Genomic DNA, 18722 nt, shown 5'->3' with positions numbered 1-18722 from the left:
TCCTCAGTGGATCTTCTCCAAATTGGGCAAGGCAGGCATGTCTGAGTTGGAAGTATCTATATAGGCAATGTTGTAGTATAGGCAATGTTGGGGTAAATTGAATTCTTGTTTTAGACTATTAAAAGACCTGAATAGACCTTTGTCATATAACTGTGTGAGATACCGCAGACCTTTCTGAGGCCAAAATTCAAAGTCTGTTGAAGAAAAACGTTCTGGCAACTCTTTGTTCCTCCATAACGGTATATATGGTGACCACCTCTCTTCACCATCCTGAACTGTATGTACGGTCACCTTTTTAACCCATACTGCCATTGTCGCAGCCATAGTGTAGGTATAATAGCGTGCTGCATAGGCCCCCTTCCTGTATACTAAGTTGGTAAGAGCCTCATATGACCCTACCAAAGCTGCTTCCAACACTACCGCTGGATTACTAGCATCAGCTCTAAACCACCACGCCACATAACTCAACTGTACCGCCGCATAATAAAAGGGAAAGATTCTGTAGCGCTAGGCCTCCCTGCCCATATGGCACTTGAAGGGTATGGTCTAGCTATTCTAGGACACATTTTGCACCACAGAAAGAGGGTAAGCATCTTATCCATAAGAACAAAGTGCCTCCTCAGTAGTGCCAGCGGTGCAGCTCTATAGAGATATAACAGTTTAGGCAGGAGGATCATTTTTATTACATTAACACGACCCACCAGAGTCAGTGGCAAATTTTCTAGTGATATATGTCATGGTGGGAACAACATTAAGCTGGTAAAACTTTGCTGTTTCTCTATGAATAATAATCCCCAAGTATTTAAACTGTTCTACCACTTGGAGTTTAGACTGCGTTGTAATATGAATGGGATCAATATCATCTATCAAACAGAGGCTCGACTTAGCCCAATTCACTCGCAGACCAGAGAAAGTACCAAACTTATCTACAGTATTCAAAAGGGCATTCAGAGAGCTACCTGGGTTCGCCAAGTATACCAACATGTCATCTGCATAAAGGAAAAGTTTCTCGGTTATTCCCGCCACCTCCCAACCTTCAATAGATGAGCTAGAAGAAATAAGTAGAGATAATGGTTCCATTATTAATGCAAAAAGTAGGGGGGAAAGAGGGCAACCCTGTCTGGTGCCCCTTCCCAGGGGAAAAGAGTCAGAGATATACCCATTTACCTTAACCCTAGCTGTCGGAGATTTGTAAAGTATTTGTAACCAACTCAAGAAAGTCTGGGGAAAGCACATCCGTTTGGGCGTAGCCCACATAAAGTCCCACTCCACAGAGTCGAACGCTTTGTCATTATCCAATGATGCCAAGACCCTCATACCCCCCCTATTATCATGTTGAACCTGGAGGTTAGTATACAAGCGCCTCAGATTTATATCAGTAGTTTTCCCTGACATAAAGCCCGATTGGTCCACCCCCACTACAGAGAGGATCACCTCCCTCAATCTCAGTGCTAGTATCTTCGCTAAAAGAAAGGAGGTAAAGAGCCATGCTTAAAAGCGTAGTCAAAGAGCTTCCGAAGCCTGGCACTATGTTCTTTAGGGTGAAGTTTATACCATTCAGCCGGGAAGCCATCCGGACCCGGAGCCTTTCTTACGGCTAGAGATTTGATAGCTAGCGCAATCTCTGCCTCCGTGATCTGCGCCGCCAAGGACTCCCCATCTTCTCGTGCAAGCGTGGGAAGTGGAATACTGGCTAAAAAAATCTGTTCTACTCGCTGCAGTGCATGCATTTTTAGAAGCATATAGATTAGAATAGTATGAAGCAAATTGGCGACACACATCTCGGGGTTCCACCACCAGTTCACCCTGGTCGGACATAATGCCTGCAATTACCGTTTGGGGGGTTTCGGAGCGAGTCAGGTATGCCAGAGCTCTACCATTTTTATCCCCATCAGAAAAGACTGTCTCTGAGCCCGAGGCCTTTTCGGAGTATAGTCAGTGAGATGCAGACAGAATAGCCGCTGTGCTTCCAGCCAGTTGCCCTGTTTCTCGTCACTTGGATCTTTCAAAAAGTCCTGCACTTTATTAGAGATTGCTACCTCTAATTTAGTCTGCGTTATACGTAATTCTTTCCTATATGATGCTATCGCATGAATAATGCTTCCCTCATCACAGATTTAAAGGCTTCCCATTCTACCAGAGGGTCTGAGGACCCTTCATTCTCCGTCCAGTAATGTTCCATAGTCTCATAGCAACTGCTCGCCATTGGGAGGACATCCAGCCACATCGGATTTAGACGCCACCATCTAGTGGGAGGGGTCAATGGCTGCAATAAAATCAGGAGGAGGGGGACATACTGGTGAAACTTTTGAAGAAAGACCAATTGAAAAATGATTTTTAACCTAAAATGAGTATAATGCAATAAAAAAAATGCTTCCAAAAGTGTCCATAGCATTTAAAGGGAACCTGTCACCTCTACTATGCTACCCTCACTGAGCGTTTCTAAATATTCATTGTGTTACCCTAAACATATAAATTACACTTTTAATTTTAATTCAATAAGTATTAAGCATTTTTGTACTTCCTGCCTTTTATGCAAATTAACATAAAAGAGTTATATCTTACTTGTGTGACCAGAGAAGAGTCATATTTTCAAGCTCTGACTCATCTCAGGTTAAGTTGCATATGTATCAAATCGGGTTTTTTACACAATAAAAGCACACAGAGCTATGGGGACTGGGTATTGCGGATGTGCTAGCGGCCATCTAGCAACCCATGTCCTCAGCTCTATACCCAAAATCCAGGTGACAGGTTCCCTTTAAGTCGATATGGATTCAAGTACTGCCATCCAGAGAACAATGTAGTAACCGCACTCCTGTGCAACATTTGGGGCATCAAATAGTAAAGCGTCTAAAATACAATAATAGGTGGCCAGCTAAGAAATCAAGCCAAAACTAGAGCAAAGGGCATAGCATGTCACCTGCATGAATGTCATCACCTCTCATGGGAAACACAAAAGCCACCTTGAGGTACAATTTGAACAACTGGTGTAAACGGCTTACACCTTTGTGCTAGCAAATATTAGTCTATAATCCTAGCTGTACTGGTAATGGTAACTCTAGAAAAACACAGCCATGGGTTGTGTCTGCTATTACCGGGCACACCCCATGTCCGTTTCTGGAAGGAAGAAGCATTGTTTTTCTAACGCTGGACAACCCCTTTAAGAACATACTGGACTGTGTGTCACCATAGGCCCCAGTTACACAATTTCATTTAAAGAGGAGATATTACCTTCACGCAGATGGCTGTTTTAGCAAATTCCCCATAACAATTCCAGAGAATCTTTTCCCGTAACTCTGCATCGCACCATACCTCTGTTATTCCTCTTGAGTATTTCGGAATAAAGTAACAACTGGATCGTACCCTTTCCCACTGGTGTGTTCCTCCAGTCTGGCACAGTCAGCACTGATTGGACAGTGTCAGACTGTCTAGGGACACAACCCCAACTGGTATCACACAGTTGGCAATTTATTAATATATTTCTATGAGGAATAACATAAGGACGTCACAATTCAGAGTTGTAAGACAAGACACTAGCATTATTATTTCAGGGGATACAAGAATTTACTAAAACAGACTTCTCAGGAGAAGTAACGGATTACTTTATTACACTACAGTAAACCATCTGCTTGGCTGCGCAAGCCTATTGGACAATGTTAAAGGGGTTCTCTGGGAATTTAGAAAATTAAAATACTTAACTCCTTAGTGACCAAGCCTGTTTGGGCCTTAATGACCAAGCCAAATTTTGGAAATCTGACATGTTTCATTTTAACTTAGAATAACTTTGTAACGGTTTTGCACATAAAAGTAATTCTGACATTGTTTTCTCGTCACATATTGTACTTTACCTAGGTGGTAAAATTCTACGGATAAAATATGCGTATCTTTATTAAAAAAGTGAAAATTTATGATCATTTTTAAAAATTGCCACATTTTCCTATTTTCAACTGCAATATTTCACATACATACATACATACTATTCAATATTTTTATCAGAAATATATTTCCACATCTTTACGTTATTTTGGCTGCACTTAAAAAATATTTTTTACTTATTTTTTAGATGTGGGGGAGGGGGCACCCTAATAACTTTATTTAACACATCTGGGGGCCATATTGCCCCGATCGGGGTGCTGGGGAACCCAATCGGGGCATAATTTGAACTTCTCTCTCCTCTCCTGAGGAGAGAGACCTTACTGAGAGCAGCGGTGAGCGGCGGCGGCCGGCTTTCAGTCTGCGCATGTGCCGGGCCGCCTCCGCCATCTTTCTTGGGGCTAAGGGGGGGGGGGGGGGGGGTGGGGGGGTGAGGATCGGGACCCAGCTTAGGGTCAGAAGCGCTGGGGGACCCGATCACTGCACTGGAGACTTTCTCCCTCCTCTCTTACATGAGAGGAGGGAGAAAGTTTAGTGCGGGCAGCTCCGCTGCTGGCATTTTCTGTGATCGGCGTCAGGAGGGAGTCATGGTCTCTGATCTCTGATCACTGCCCCGAGCCCTCAGCTACCTCCGGTAGCTGCGGGCACGCAGCTACAGCGCTTGATTTTATCGCTAACTTGGGCTGAAGTGCCGCCATAAAAAGGCGGCGCTCCAGCCCAAGGCCCCTTAGTGACCGCCGTAAAAACAAGTATGGGTGGTCACTAAGGGGTTAAATATTACTTTATTGTAAATATATTCCCAAATACCTTTCATTATTTATAATAGCTCATTTTGTTTAGGGAGCAATCATTAGGAGAAACAAAATGGCCACCATCGTATTAATACACACAAAACCTGTCCTAATCATACAGGAGGACATGTTACTTCTGAGCACGGAGGTAAGGAGCCGTCTCATCCTCCTCTCCTACTTGTCAGGGGTTATGATCCTGAATACAGATTATAAGAACTTTAACTGAATCTCTGTGGGAATGGAGTCCATGAGGAGACATGAAGTACAGAGAAGACGGACTCTGGTAATGAAGACTGCATACAAGTGCTGCTGCTCATTATCTACATCACTCCCACCCTCCTCTCTACTTCATGTCTCCTTATGAACTCCATTTCTACAGAGATTTTGCTGAAGATCATATTAAACTGTATTCAGGATCATAGAAGATGAGGCAGCTCTTTACCTCACTGCTCTGAAGTAACATGTCCTCCTGTGTGATTAGGACAAGATTTGTGTGAACTAATAGGACAGCGGCCATTTTATTTCCCCTAATGATTGCTCCCCAGACAAAACGAGCCATTATAACTAATGAAGGGTATTTAGGAATATATTTATAATAAAGTATTATTTAAGTACGGTATTTTCATTTTCCTAATTCCCAGAGTATCCCTTTAACCACCTCCCGTCCGCACGTTGACTATAAACGTCCGGGAGGTGGTTCTCTATTTCTGAATGGACGTTCCAGAACGTCCATTCAGAAACTGCAGCTGCACGCTAATCGTGCAGCTGCTGATCGGGTTGCCTGCTGTCAATGACAGCATGGCAACCCAGAGAGCAGGCAGGGACAGTACCTCACCGAGTGCTGTGCATACAGAGCAGGAAGCGCCAGACCTCGATCAGCCCTGCACTGAGGCTGTACAGCCTCTCTGGGGGGGGTGTATTTCTCCTGTAACTGGGGCTACTATGTCAGCCCCAGTTACAGGAGAAATCAACAGTGAAAAAAAAAAAAAAAAAAGGTTAAGTAAATGTCCCCCAAAGAAAGTATTAAAAAAAAAAAAAAAAAAAAAAAAGGTTTCACATGTAAAAAAAATTCCCCAAGTAAGGAATAATTTATAAATAGAAAAAATAAAATAAGACATATTTGGTATTGCCGCGTCCGTGACGGTCGGCTCTATAAATATATCACATAATCAACCCAGTCCAATAAACACCATAATTTTTTTTTATAAATAACTGTAAAAAAAAAAAAGCCATTTTTGTCACCTTACCGTAACGGGACACAGAAGGCGCACTCGGTCTCCCATCAGCCGCAGACCTGCTGCTTAGTTTCGGGAGCGAGGATCTGTGTTTGGCCTCGTTCCCAGGGCGGCTTTGCTAGCTGGGAGGCTACCTGCTCTTAGGTCTGCCTTGAGCGCCGAGCTGATCACTTGGTGCTCGACTCATCTGTGCGTCTGTCATGTGACGCTGGCCACGTCACATGACCCTCACTCCCCACTATAAATACAGGCGGCCTGCTGGCTACAGGTTGCCTGTGATTTTCGTCTCTAGGGCTGTGTGTACTATTATTATTGCTTCCTACTCGACCTCTGGTATTGACCTTGTTTGTTTCCTGACCTCGCTTTGCCCGCTCCCTTGGTACCTACGCTATCTCTAGGATTTGACCTCGGCTCGTTCTCGGATTTAGTCTCCTGCCTCATCCCTTGTATTGACGTGACCTCCCGGACCAACCTCGGCTAGTTGACCCGCCATTGCCTTTCCCCTCACTGGGTACTGTTGTCTTATCTACCTCCCTGTCTATCCGTTTGCCTTAGTCTTGTGTACCGCCTTCTGCCTTGGCTGTCTGTTCCTCTCCTTCTCTGTTCGCTCTGCTCTACACTTACGTAGGTCAGGGACCGTCGCCCAGTTGCGCCCCGTCACCTAGGGCGGGTGGTGCAAGTAGGCAGGGACAGGGTTGAGGGTGGCAGTTTAGGGGGTGCACTTCCTCTCTACCTTCCTTACCCGTGAGACTTACATCACAAAAAGTGCAACACCAAGTGATCAAAAAGGCATATGTCCCACAAAATGGTACCAATAAAACAGTCACCTCATCCCACAAAAAATGAGCCCCTACATAAGAAAATCTCTCAAAAAATAAAAAAAACTATAGCTCTCAGAACATGGACACATTAAAACATAATTTTTTTGTTTCAAAAATGCTATTATTGTGTAAAACTTAAATAAATAAGAAAAAAGTATACATATTAGGTATCGCCACGTCCGTAACAATCTGCTCTATAAAAATGTCACTTGACCGAACCCCTCAGGTGAACACTGTAAAAATAAATAGAAACTGTGCTAAAACAACCAATTTTTTGGTCACCTTGCCCCATAAAGTGTTATAATGAATGATCAAAAAATCATATATACCCAAAAATAGTACCAATAAAACTGGCACCGTATCCCCTGGTTTCCAAAATGGGGTCACTTCTTGGGAGTTTCTACTGTAAGGGTGCAATAGGGGGGCTTCAAATGGGACATGGCATCTAAAAACCATGTGGAGTTCCTTTTCTTCTGCGCCCTGCCGTGTGTGCATACAGCAGTTTATGACAACAAGTGGGGTGTTTCTGTTAACCGCAGAATCTAGGTAATAAATATTGAGTTTTGTTTGGCTGTTAACCATCGATGTATTAAAGAAAAAATTGGATTAAAATGGAAAATCTGCCAAAAAAGTGAAATTGGAAAATTTGATCTCCATTTTCCTTTAATTCTTGTGGAACGCCTAAAGGGTTAACAAAGTTTGTAACATCGGGTTTAAGTAACTTGAGGGGTGTAGTTTCTACAATGGGGTCATTTATGGGGGTATCCACTATGTAAGCCCCACAAAGTGACTTCAGACCTGAACTGGTCCTTAAAAAGTGGGTTTTGGCAATTTTCTTAAAAATTTGAAGAATTGCTTCTAAACTTCTAAGCCTTCTAACGTCCTAAAAAAATAAAATGACATTTCCAAAATGATGCCAACATAAAGTAGACATATGGGGAATGTTAAGTAATAAATATTTTATGAGGTATCACTTTCTGTTTTAATAGCAGAGAAATTGAAACTTAGAAAATTGCGATTTTTTCTAAATTTTTGGCAAATTTGGGATTTTTTCATAAATAAAAAGGTGAAATATATTGACTCAAATTTATGACTATCATGAAGTACAATGTGTCACAAGAAAACAATCTCTGAATGACTTGGATTAGTAAAGGCGTTCCAAAGTTATTACCACACAAAGTGAGATATGTCAGATTTGCAAAATTAGGCCTGGTCAGGAAGGGGGCAAATGGCCCAGATGGGAAGTGGTTAAAGACCAGTCAAAAACATTGTGAAAAAAATCTTTCTAAGCCCTAGAGCACATACTGCAGTACAACAATGCATGCTATAGCCTACAGCAGCCATGCTGCACCTGATTTATACAGTAGACTTTACTGCCATGCTCTGTTCTCTCCCTTAGTACAGAATTATCATACTCTTGTTCTCATTTTTTTATTGCAAATTCAGTTCAAGCATCAGATCCTTTTCCTACTGGAACAGACACTCTCCTGTGTTAAGACAAGGAACCAGCTCCTTCCCCACTTCAATAAGGTGCAGGAACACATGCACTTCAAATATAGTGACACATCACTCAACTAATATCAAACAGTACACGGATGTCCTTCCTTCTACTTACAGTATTCAAAAACTAAACTTGTTTTAAAGAATCCTGCTTTTGGGGGCCTTCCTGCCAGACCTCTCACCTTGCCAGAGCTGTGGAGGAAAGCATATTTACCTGCTCGTCACTGGTGGCTACCAGCACCTTAGGTCCCCGTCGCTGTTCACGCGCTCCAGTCCCCTCTCTTAAAAGTGTTATTGTCGTTCTTTTTATTATTTTACTAATGTGTAGGGGCAGTAATACAAACCATTTTTTTTATATACTTAAATTACTGAAATCGTACATTTCTATTAGAAAAATAGCTCTAAAGTGGACCATTTTGAGCCTTAGCAACGCTCTTCTGTCTTCTATTTACATAACACAGTCAGTATTAGCAAGTCTCCACTGTTATGTAAACAGAGGACAGAGAAGCGTTGCCAAGGCTGAAAATGGGCCACTTTAGAGCTATTTTTGTTCACAGACACTGTGCAGCTGAAAAATTATTTTCAAAACATCTCTTCCTAATGATCCGTAAAACACAGCTGAAACACGGATGGCATCTGTGGTTTTCAGGGACCCATAGACTATAATGGGCGTGACTGATCTGTGAACATAGACAAAATAGAACCTGTTTCCGTGCTAAAAACATGGACAGTGGGGAAAAAAAACTGACGTGTGAATACACACATTAAAATGAACGGGGACGTGTGCGGTCCGTGGAGAACACGTACAGCACACGTCCGTGGAACAATGACATTTGAATGAGGCTTTAAACTTCCGATTTGACGATAGCCACATGTGCCGCTGCAACCAATAAGTGGGCTCAACAGTGATGTGCCCCCCATGTGTCACATTGCTGGGTCACGTGATGTATGGGGGGGACACATCACCGTTGCAGCGGCATGTGTAACCCGTCAAACTAGAAGTTTACAAGTGGGGACTGGAGTGCATTAATGGCAATGACGGACCAAAGGAGCCACAGCCCAGTGGCAGGAAGGAGGCAGTTAAGGCTCTCTCCACAGGTTTAGTGGGGTGCAGGGGTCTGGCAGAAACACTTCTTCAAGGCCAGGTTAACTATTTTTACATGGTTTTTATGCATTTGTAAACCATAATCTACAGTGGAGCCTAAAAGGAGGAGAAATATAACTGAAAGCTGTAGTAACCTTTTCTTAATCCAGTTCTGGTAAAAAAATAAAATAAAAAATACATGCAAAAATATCAAAACTGAAAATCAAGCTTATAAAATCAGGCACATACGAACTACAATCTAAAGCATGCTAGAAATACAAAGGAAACCATGAATCTCCATGAAGCATGGTTACTTAGTGGACAGTGAAAGCGTTGGTGGGCTACCACCAGGAGACATCTGCGGGTGCCAAGGATGCCAGTTATGTTTGCTTACACATATTTAATGAGCATTATATCAAGCCAAGAGACTTTCTAGGGCAAAGCAGAGCTCAGAAATGAAACAATGGCAGACACAGTCAGCTGCATCCCGCAAACCTAAGCCATCAACACCAGCTTCAGCAAGCACGATCTGCGCCAAGAGCAAGTCATTTTACTGCCGGGGTGTTACTCTGTCGACGTCACTTCTCAATGATGGCATTCATAAAGAAAAATTTTGACACTCATTCTATTAAGCCGCGCAGATCAGAGACGGAAATCAGCCTTGGCTGCGAGTCTGGTTTGTAAATGTACTTTCCTATAAATTCTATATCCTCCTCACCACAAAAAAGCAATTTTACAGCTAGAAAAATGCAATGGTCGGATCCTGGTCAAAATAATAAATGTCAGCAGCCATAATGTAGGCGTGTGCCCGTTTTCAATTCCAGGTAAATTTGCTGGCATTAGGAAGACAACATTGTATCCCGATTAACCATCAGTAAAGTGAAATATATACGTTCTACAAATCATCAATCAATGAATGAACCTGGTTAGAACGTTGTTTTAACGCTCTAGCGAGGCTCGTTCAAAGACAACATTGTAGCCCCCTAATTCCTACAAATCTGAAGAGAATTTACACTGACCTAAACCTCCGACACTCCAGCTGTTCTGAAACTACAACTCCCAGAATTCTCCATTCATTTTTATGGGTGTTACAAGAACAGCTGAGCCAGTGTGTATGCTGGGAGATGTAGTTTCACAGCAGCTGGAGTGACGAAGGTTGCTGACCCCTGGCCTAAGCCATAAGTATAGAATGAATAAGTCACTAAGTCGCCCACGATCAGTGGCCTTTTTCACTTTCTAGACCACCCTTTGCGACTGTGGAAACAGTATCAATTTAGAGGGGCTAGCCAATACATCTGTACGTCACAGCAAGTCGTACCCCGACTGTGCGGCAGAAGACCCCAGGGTCCTCTCTATTGGCTCTGTAAACTGCTAGACTGTTGCGTCAAAAAGGGTACGAGATGGCGGTGGTGACATGAGTCAACTAGTAACTACATCAACACTTTCTGTGCTGTCCTTGGACAGATCCTCTTCTGTGCATGCGCTGAACAGTGAATAAACATGTCCAGTGCAAGCGCAGGAGAGGATCTATCCAGGGAAAGCACACAAACCATTGATGTTGGCGATTCATGTCAACCCGCCTTCTTGCACCCTACAGACATAGCAGCTGATCAAGTAGCAGTTTACATCGCAAAAAGATGAGGACCATGGGGCCTTCTGCTGGGCAGTGGAGGTAGGTTTTGGTGCGACATATGTCATATCAAAAATAGATTAGGAAACATCTAAAGATATTGGAAATTCCAGTTTCAGCATGATTTCTGTATATATTTTACTTCCAATGGATACAAATCTTTACTGGTTATGTGATATTCACACACAGGGGCGTAGCTATAGGGGGTGCAGAGGTAGCATTCGCTACCGGGCCCAGGAGCCTGAGGGGGCCCAAAGACCCTTGTGCATCATAAGAAGACACCGGTATTATAGAAAGTGCATGCTGGTCATGTTATACTTCTGACTGGAGGGAAAGGGTTAGGTCAAGAATTTGCCATGGGGGGGGCTGCCTTGGGCAGCATGAAGGCTATGTGCTTCCCTGCCCCTGGCCACAAAGCACTGAGGGAAGGGGGCCCAAGCTGCACTCTTGCACCAGGGCCCATGAGCCTTTAGCTACTACGCCCCTGTTCGCACATGTGCACAGCTCCAGCTACTACAATGAGCCAAGCCTCTCCCTCTATCTCCTGGAAGTAAAGATCCCACTGAATCTTTTCATTTTTCTGCACTAAAAAACAGATACCGATGTCTTACTCACCAGTAAGTGGACCTTTTCATTTTTTTTCTTTTCTTGAATAAAAGGGTTCCAGCGCTGCCATATTTCAAGCGCCCTCTTGTATATGCCTGGCTGAACATAATACAATAGTGTCAATTCACTGTTACTGACCCACAATTCCTTTTCAATAGTGATCACCGAAACATATAATTTCAAATAATTTTCTATTTAAAGGGGTTATCCAGGTAAAGATAATGATGACATATCCTCAGGACATCGGTGGGGGTCCGAGTCCCAGGTCCCATGTCAATCAGTTTAAGAGAGCCGCCAGTCTCACCGGAGCTCTGGTGAGTGCAGATGGCTCCCGGCAGCTCTCCAAGCACAGCACCATACATTGTATAGCGGCTCAGCCCTATTCACTTCAATGGGGATGAGCTTCAACTAGGCCATGTGACTGATGTACAGTGACATCACTAGCCTAGGAAGAGGCTGTGGCACACGTGGAGCCCCGGCCTCTTCTAACAGCTGATCAGCGGCGTCCCTGGTGTTCAGGATAGGTCATCAACAATAATTACTGGATAACCTCTTTAATTAAAGGGGTTGCCCAGTTTCTCAGAGGAGTACTGGTGTGTGAACTTGCGAGAAGTGTCCAAATGTATGTCACTCTGAGAATACTTAGCTTATTTTGCATCTTGGGTAAGACCGTAATGGTCCTACATTCGAACACAAAACAGTTTTTAGAAAACAATGCATTATAGAGGCTCAAGCATTAGGATCCCAAATCGGACAACAAACTGTTGTCTGTTACCAAGGGCAACATGCAGTATTTTGAAAAAAAAAAAAAAAATAGCTACGGATACGAAAGGAAAAAGAATGATGTTACTTCCGTTAATTTTTCTCATGTTGTCATAAAATGCTGTTGCCGTTAGAATAATACTTGTAAATAAATTTGTCCATTTGATGGCAGCACAGATACTCGCTGGTTTATTCCAACCTGTGTTTTGTTTTGTTTTTCAGTTAAAACCTGTATTTCAAAGCAGGAGGGAGGTACTGATGGTGCAGGAGGAACATACAAGGTGCATAAATACAGCGCGAGTACTTTCCAGATAATAGATAGGAAGACAAACATGCTGCACCACCCTGGTGAATTCTCTGGTGCCAGGAAAGTCTCAACTAAACATGGGAGAGTTATGAGTTTCACCTGCCTTAAAAAATATTCATTGGGAGTTTCCAACAGCAGAAAACATTATTGTTTTGCAAATGTAAAATAAAGAAATGTATTAATCTACTTTTCATTTGAACAGTGCACACAGTCCTATTTCGGAACCCATATGACGGTCCTAAAAGTTCTGTGCTTTTGCTGTTCCGACACAAGCAGAGAACTTCCTCCATCTGTATTGGTGTCTGGCTCCTGATACAAGTCAAACACAGAGAAGGTAAAGGGGTTGTCCAGTTACTTGATATTGTTGACCTATCCAATATCAGATCAGTAGGGGTCCGACTATAGGCACCCCCACAATCTGCTCTTCGAAGGGGTCACACAGCAAGGGTTAACAACCAAACAAAACTCAATATTTATTGCCCTGATTCTGCAGTTTACAGAAACTCCTCATATGTGATCGTAAACCGCTGCATGGGCACGCAGCAGGGCGCAGAAGGGAAAGAGCGCCACATGGATTTTGGAGGGCAGATTTCACTGGGATAAATTTAAGTCGCCATGTCGCATTTGAAGCCCCCCTGATGCACCCCTACAGTTTAAACTCCCAAAAGGTGACCCCATTTTGGAAAATACGAGATACGGTGACAGTTTTATTGGTACTATTTTGGGGTACATATGATTTTTGATTGCTCGATATTACGCTTTTTTGTGAGGCAAGGTAATCACAAAATGGCTGTTCTGGCACTTTTTTTATTTTTTGCGGCGTTCTCCTGATACGGACGCAACAATACCAAATTAGTCTATTTTTTATTTTTTTTGTTTGTTTTACATAAGAAAGCACTTTTGAAAAAAAAAAATCATGTTTTTGTGCCTTCATTTTCTGAAATCTACAATTCTTTTATTTTTCGTGGGTTACACTTTTTTGGGGCAAGGTGACAAAAAATAATTGCCATTTTGGCACAGATTTAATTTATCTTTAACAGTGTTCACCTGATGAGGTAGACCATGTGACATTTTTATAGAGCCGGTCGTTATAGAAGCTGAGATACCGAATATGTGTATTTATTTTTTTTTTTAAGTTTTACACAGTAAAAGCATTTTTGAAAAGAAAAAAAAATCTTGTTTTTGCGTTGCCATTTCCTGAAAGCCATATATTTTTGAAATTTTTATGGCGATTGTCTTATGTGGGGGCTTATATTTTGCGGGATGTGATGATCATTTCATTGGTACCATTTTGGGGTCCATATGACTTTCTGATCTCTCGCTATTACGCTTTTTATGAGGCAAGGTGACAAAAAAAATGGTTATTTTGGCAGTTTTTATTTATTATTTTTAACGGCATTCACCTGACGGGTAGATCATGTGACATTTTTATAGAGCGGGTCGTTACGGACGCAGCAATACCTAATATGTTTTTTTTTTATTTTATTTTTTATTGTACATGATTTTAAGGTGAAAGGGCATTTTTTTTTTTTTTTTTTAATTTACTTGAAAATTAAAAAATTTTATTATTAAAAAACACTTTTTAAACTTTCTAATTTTGTCCCACTGTGGGACTTCAACTTTTCAGGGTTTGATCCCTGTTTCAATGCAGTACATGCTGTATTGTACTGCACTGAACTATCAGTGTAGTACACCGACAGTTGCCTAGGAGACCCAGCCCTCAGGCTTCCATAGATGGCGGGTTCCGATGTCTGGGTAACTGTCTCCAAAGCGCCTGGCCCCCTGTCACCGCAGAGCGGGGGCCGATGGAGTCAGGATGAGCTCCTTCCTCTGTAAACCCCAAATGTGCCGCAGTCAGCCCTGACCGCAGCATGTGAAGGGTAAATCCTCCGGCGCCTGCGGATACAGACATTTTTTTTTTTGCAGCCTGCATGCGGAACCATTCACTTCAGTGGGGCCGCAAAAAAACTGAAATGACTCCTTGTGCATTCAGTGTCCGTATGTCTGTTCTGCAAAAAAAATAGAACATGTCCTATCACTGTTTGCATTTTGGACAAGGATAGTGGGTCCAACCTCTTTAAAAAGGTTTTCTGGGATTATGGCACTTTCTAATTAGCATTTAGCATGCGATACCTAATGATGGCTCTGTCTCATAATCCTCCAGTCCCCGCCTTTATTTCTGGCCAAGATAAGGATGGTGCACGCCACTGCAGCCAACAATTGGCCTCAGGGGTGACAAACAGCAGGGTGCACACCTATAAGTATAATAAAGGAGTGCAGGCCTCCAATTCATGGAGCATTCCCCACTAGTGGGTAAAATCATGTACAAAATTACATCCAGTACCACCATGGACCAATCAATGTATAAAATTATCAAAGATATAGCAACAAATGCCTAAAATCTGTTCAATAATATACTTATCAGAAACACAGTGGTGGCACATGGGGATTGTAGACCGACAGGGGGGGAAAAAGAAAACCCTCACGCATATCGCTAGAGCATATCCTAGCTTCCTCAGAGGTCCATGTGAATATGCATTAGCGTTTCAACATTATATAGCCTATTGAATTAATCAATTATTGATTATAGCTGTGGTCAAATACATCAAACAATAAAAGAAGGAGGGAATAGGGAGGGCGCACGTAGGTATTACCTGGATTCTCCCTGGTGCATGGTCCGAGCGCGAGACCATGCAAACACGCATGCACAAACAAACACGCATGCGCAAGATGGCGCCCGGGCGGAAGTCGACGCAGCGATGCGCTCCAAAAGGCGGAAACACATCACGGCCTCGCCAACGCCGCAGAACGCCGAGCCGCACAAATGCATCCCCCAATGGATCGCCGAAACAAAAGGAAAGTACTATTGGTTCCGGTGTGTGAACAAGACATAATGTAAAACAAATGTCAATGAAGAGCCCATAATTCCGCTATGTTAACAAGGAGTAAAGAATTCATAAGATCGAAATGGTGTCAAAGCATAATTCAATGTTATATACAATTCAGTCAAAATAACTCCATGATCATATATGAAATACAGTATTCCATAGATAAAATGTGCAAATCGTGAAAAAATAAATAAAACATAATAATAAAAAGTATATGTGTGTATATATATATATATATATATATATATATATATATATATATATATACACACACTGCTCAAAAAAATAAAGGGAACACTTAAACAACACAATGTAACTCCAAGTCAATCACACTTCTGTGAAATCAAACTGTCCACTTAGGAAGCAACACTGAGTGACAATCAATTTCACATGCTGTTGTGCAAATGGGATAGACAACAGCTTATCCAGGATGGCACATCAATGCGAGCTGTGGCAAGAAGGTTTGCTATGTCTGTCAGCGTAGTGTCCAGAGCATGGAGGCGCTACCAGGAGACAGGCCAGTACATCAGGAGACGTGGAGGAGGCCGTAGGAGGGCAACAACCCAGCAGCAGGACCGCTACCTCCGCCTTTGTGCAAGGAGGAACAGGAGGAGCACTGCCAGAGCCCTGCAAAATGACCTCCAGCAGGCCACAAATGTGCATGTGTCTGCTCAAACGGTCAGAAACAGACTCCATGAGGGTGATATGAGGGCCTGACGTCCACAGGTGGGGGTTGTGCTTACAGCCCAACACCGTGCAGGACGTTTGGCATTTGCCAGAGAACACCAAGATTGGCAAATTCGCCACTGGCGCCCTGTGCTCTTCACAGATGAAAGCAGGTTCACACTGAGCACATGTGACAGACGTGACAGAGTCTGGAGACGCCGTGGAGAACATTCTGCTGCCTGCAACATCCTCCAGCATGACCGGTTTGGCATTGGGTCAGTAATGGTGTGGGGTGGCATTTCTTTGGAGGGCCGCACTGCCCTCCATGTGCTCGCCAGAGGTAGCCTGACTGCCATTAGGTACTGAGAGGAGATCCTCAGACCCCTTGTGAGACCATATGCTGGTGCGGTTGGCCCTGGGTTCCTCCTAATGCAAGACAATGCTAGACCTCATGTGGCTGGAGTCTGTCAGCAGTTCCTGCAAGACGAAGGCATTGATGCTATGGATTGGCCCGCCCGTTCCCCAGACCTGAATCCAATTGAGCACATCTGGGACATCATGTCTCGCTCTATCCACCAACGTCACGTTGTACCACAGACTGTCCAGGAGTTGGCAGATGCTTTAGTCCAGGTCTGGGAGGAGATCCCTCAGGAGACCGTCCGCCACCTCATCAGGAGCATGCACAGGCGTTGTAGGGAGGTCATACAGGCACGTGGAGGCCACACACACTACTGAGCCTCATTTTGACTTGTTTTAAGGACATTACATCAAAGTTAGATCAGCCTGTAGTGTGTTTTTCCACTTTAATTTTGAGTGTGACTCCAAATCCAGACCCTAGGATGTGTTATTTTTGTGTTCCCTTTATTTTTTTGAGCAGTGTATATATATATATATATATATATATATATATATATATATATATATATATATTAGGGTTGTCCCGATACCGATACTAGTATCGGTATCGGGACCGATTCCGAGTTTTCTCGGCAGTACTCAGCCGCCGATACCCCGCCCCGATACATAAATAGAATACTATGGGCGTAACTATGGGCGGGGCCCGGTGCAGTCACTGTACTCTTACACCGGGCCCCGCCGCTCACCGAAGTATTTATAAACGTGAATCCTTATCCTGTTGTTAAGTTGAACTAACGCTGCCCTCTCCCATGTTCCCCTGTATCCCCACAGCACTTACTTAAGCTTCCATAGCAGGCAGAGCGGACGGCAGCAGTAACGTCACTCACTGACGTAGAGCGCCTGCTCCGCCCACTTTATGAGTGAAGCAGGCGCGCGACGTCAGTGAGTGACGTTACTGCTGCCGTCCGCTCTGCCTGCTATTGAAGCTTAAGTAAGTGCTGTGGGGATACAGGGGAACATGGGAGAGGGCAGCGTTAGTTCAACTTAACAACAGGATAAGGATTCACGTTTATAAATACTTCGGTGAGCGGCGGGGCCCGGTGTATTGGGGGACACTGTTATGAGGGGGATCTGTGGATGACATATAGCAGTGTCATCCACAGATCCTCCCCATAACAGTTCCATCCACAGATCCCCCACCAAATAACAATGCCATCCTCAGATCCCCCCACCCCATAACAATGCCATCCACAGATATCCCACCCCATAGCAGTACCATCCACAGATCCCCATAACAGTGCCATCCACAGATCCCCCATAACAGTGCCATCCACAGATCCCCCATAACAGTGCCATCCACAGATCCCCATAACAGTGCCATCCACAGATCCCCCATAACAGCACCATCCACAGATCCCCATAACAGTGCCATCCACAGATATCCCATAACAGCACCATCCACAGATCCCCATAACAGCGCCATCCACAGATCCCCCATAACAGTGCCATCCACAGATCCCCCATAACAGTGCCATCCACAGATCCCCCATAACAGTGCCATCCACAGATCCCCCATAACAGTGCCATCCACAGATCCCCCATAACAGTGCCATCCACAGATCCCCCATAACAGTGCCATCCACAGATCCCCATAACAGTGCCATCCACAGATCCCCATAACAGTGCCATCCACAGATCCCCCATAACAGTGCCATCCACAGATCCCCCATAACAGTGCCATCCACAGATCCCCCATAACAGTGCCATCCACAGATCCCCCATAACAGTGCCATCCACAGATCCCCCATAACAGTGCCATCCACAGATCCCCCATAACAGTGCCATCCACAGATCCCCATAACAGTGCCATCCACAGATCCCCCATAACAGTGCCATCCACAGATCCCCCATAACAGTGCCATCCACAGGTCCCCCATAACAGTGCCATCCACAGATCCCCCACATGACAGTGCGTCATCCACAGATCCACAGATCCCCCAAAACGGTCACATGACATTTAAAAAAAGTATCGGTATTCGGTATCGGTGACTACTTGAAAAAAAGTATCGGTACTTGTACTCGGTCCTAAAAAAGTGGTATCGGGACAACCCTAATATATATATATATATATATATATATATATATATATATATATATTATACAGTGCATAATTAGACAAATAAAAAAATAATAATAAACTCA

The 18722-nt window shown here is 43.6% G+C and overlaps 1 protein-coding gene across 7 annotated transcripts in view; it reads right to left on the bottom strand.

Moving 5' to 3' along the window:
* VEZT (vezatin, adherens junctions transmembrane protein) overlaps positions 1 to 18722 on the bottom strand; it is a 62847-nt gene that overhangs the window by 26965 nt on the left and 17160 nt on the right. For 4 of the 7 annotated variants that reach the window (XM_040408924.1, XM_040408929.1, XM_040408951.1 and 1 more), the window contains exon 3: positions 11550 to 11639. In XM_040408924.1, the coding sequence (XP_040264858.1) occupies positions 11550 to 11639 (90 nt within the window). Of the gene's footprint in view, positions 1 to 959; positions 1031 to 8135; positions 8220 to 11549; positions 11640 to 18722 lie in introns of those variants that run through there. The other 3 variants (XM_040408933.1, XM_040408943.1, XM_040408940.1) reach the window with 3 other exon arrangements.

This window comes from Bufo bufo, chromosome 1, assembly GCF_905171765.1.
Source record: "Bufo bufo chromosome 1, aBufBuf1.1, whole genome shotgun sequence".
Taxonomy (NCBI): domain Eukaryota; kingdom Metazoa; phylum Chordata; class Amphibia; order Anura; family Bufonidae; genus Bufo; species Bufo bufo.
This window is presented reverse-complemented; position numbering and strand designations above follow the sequence as displayed.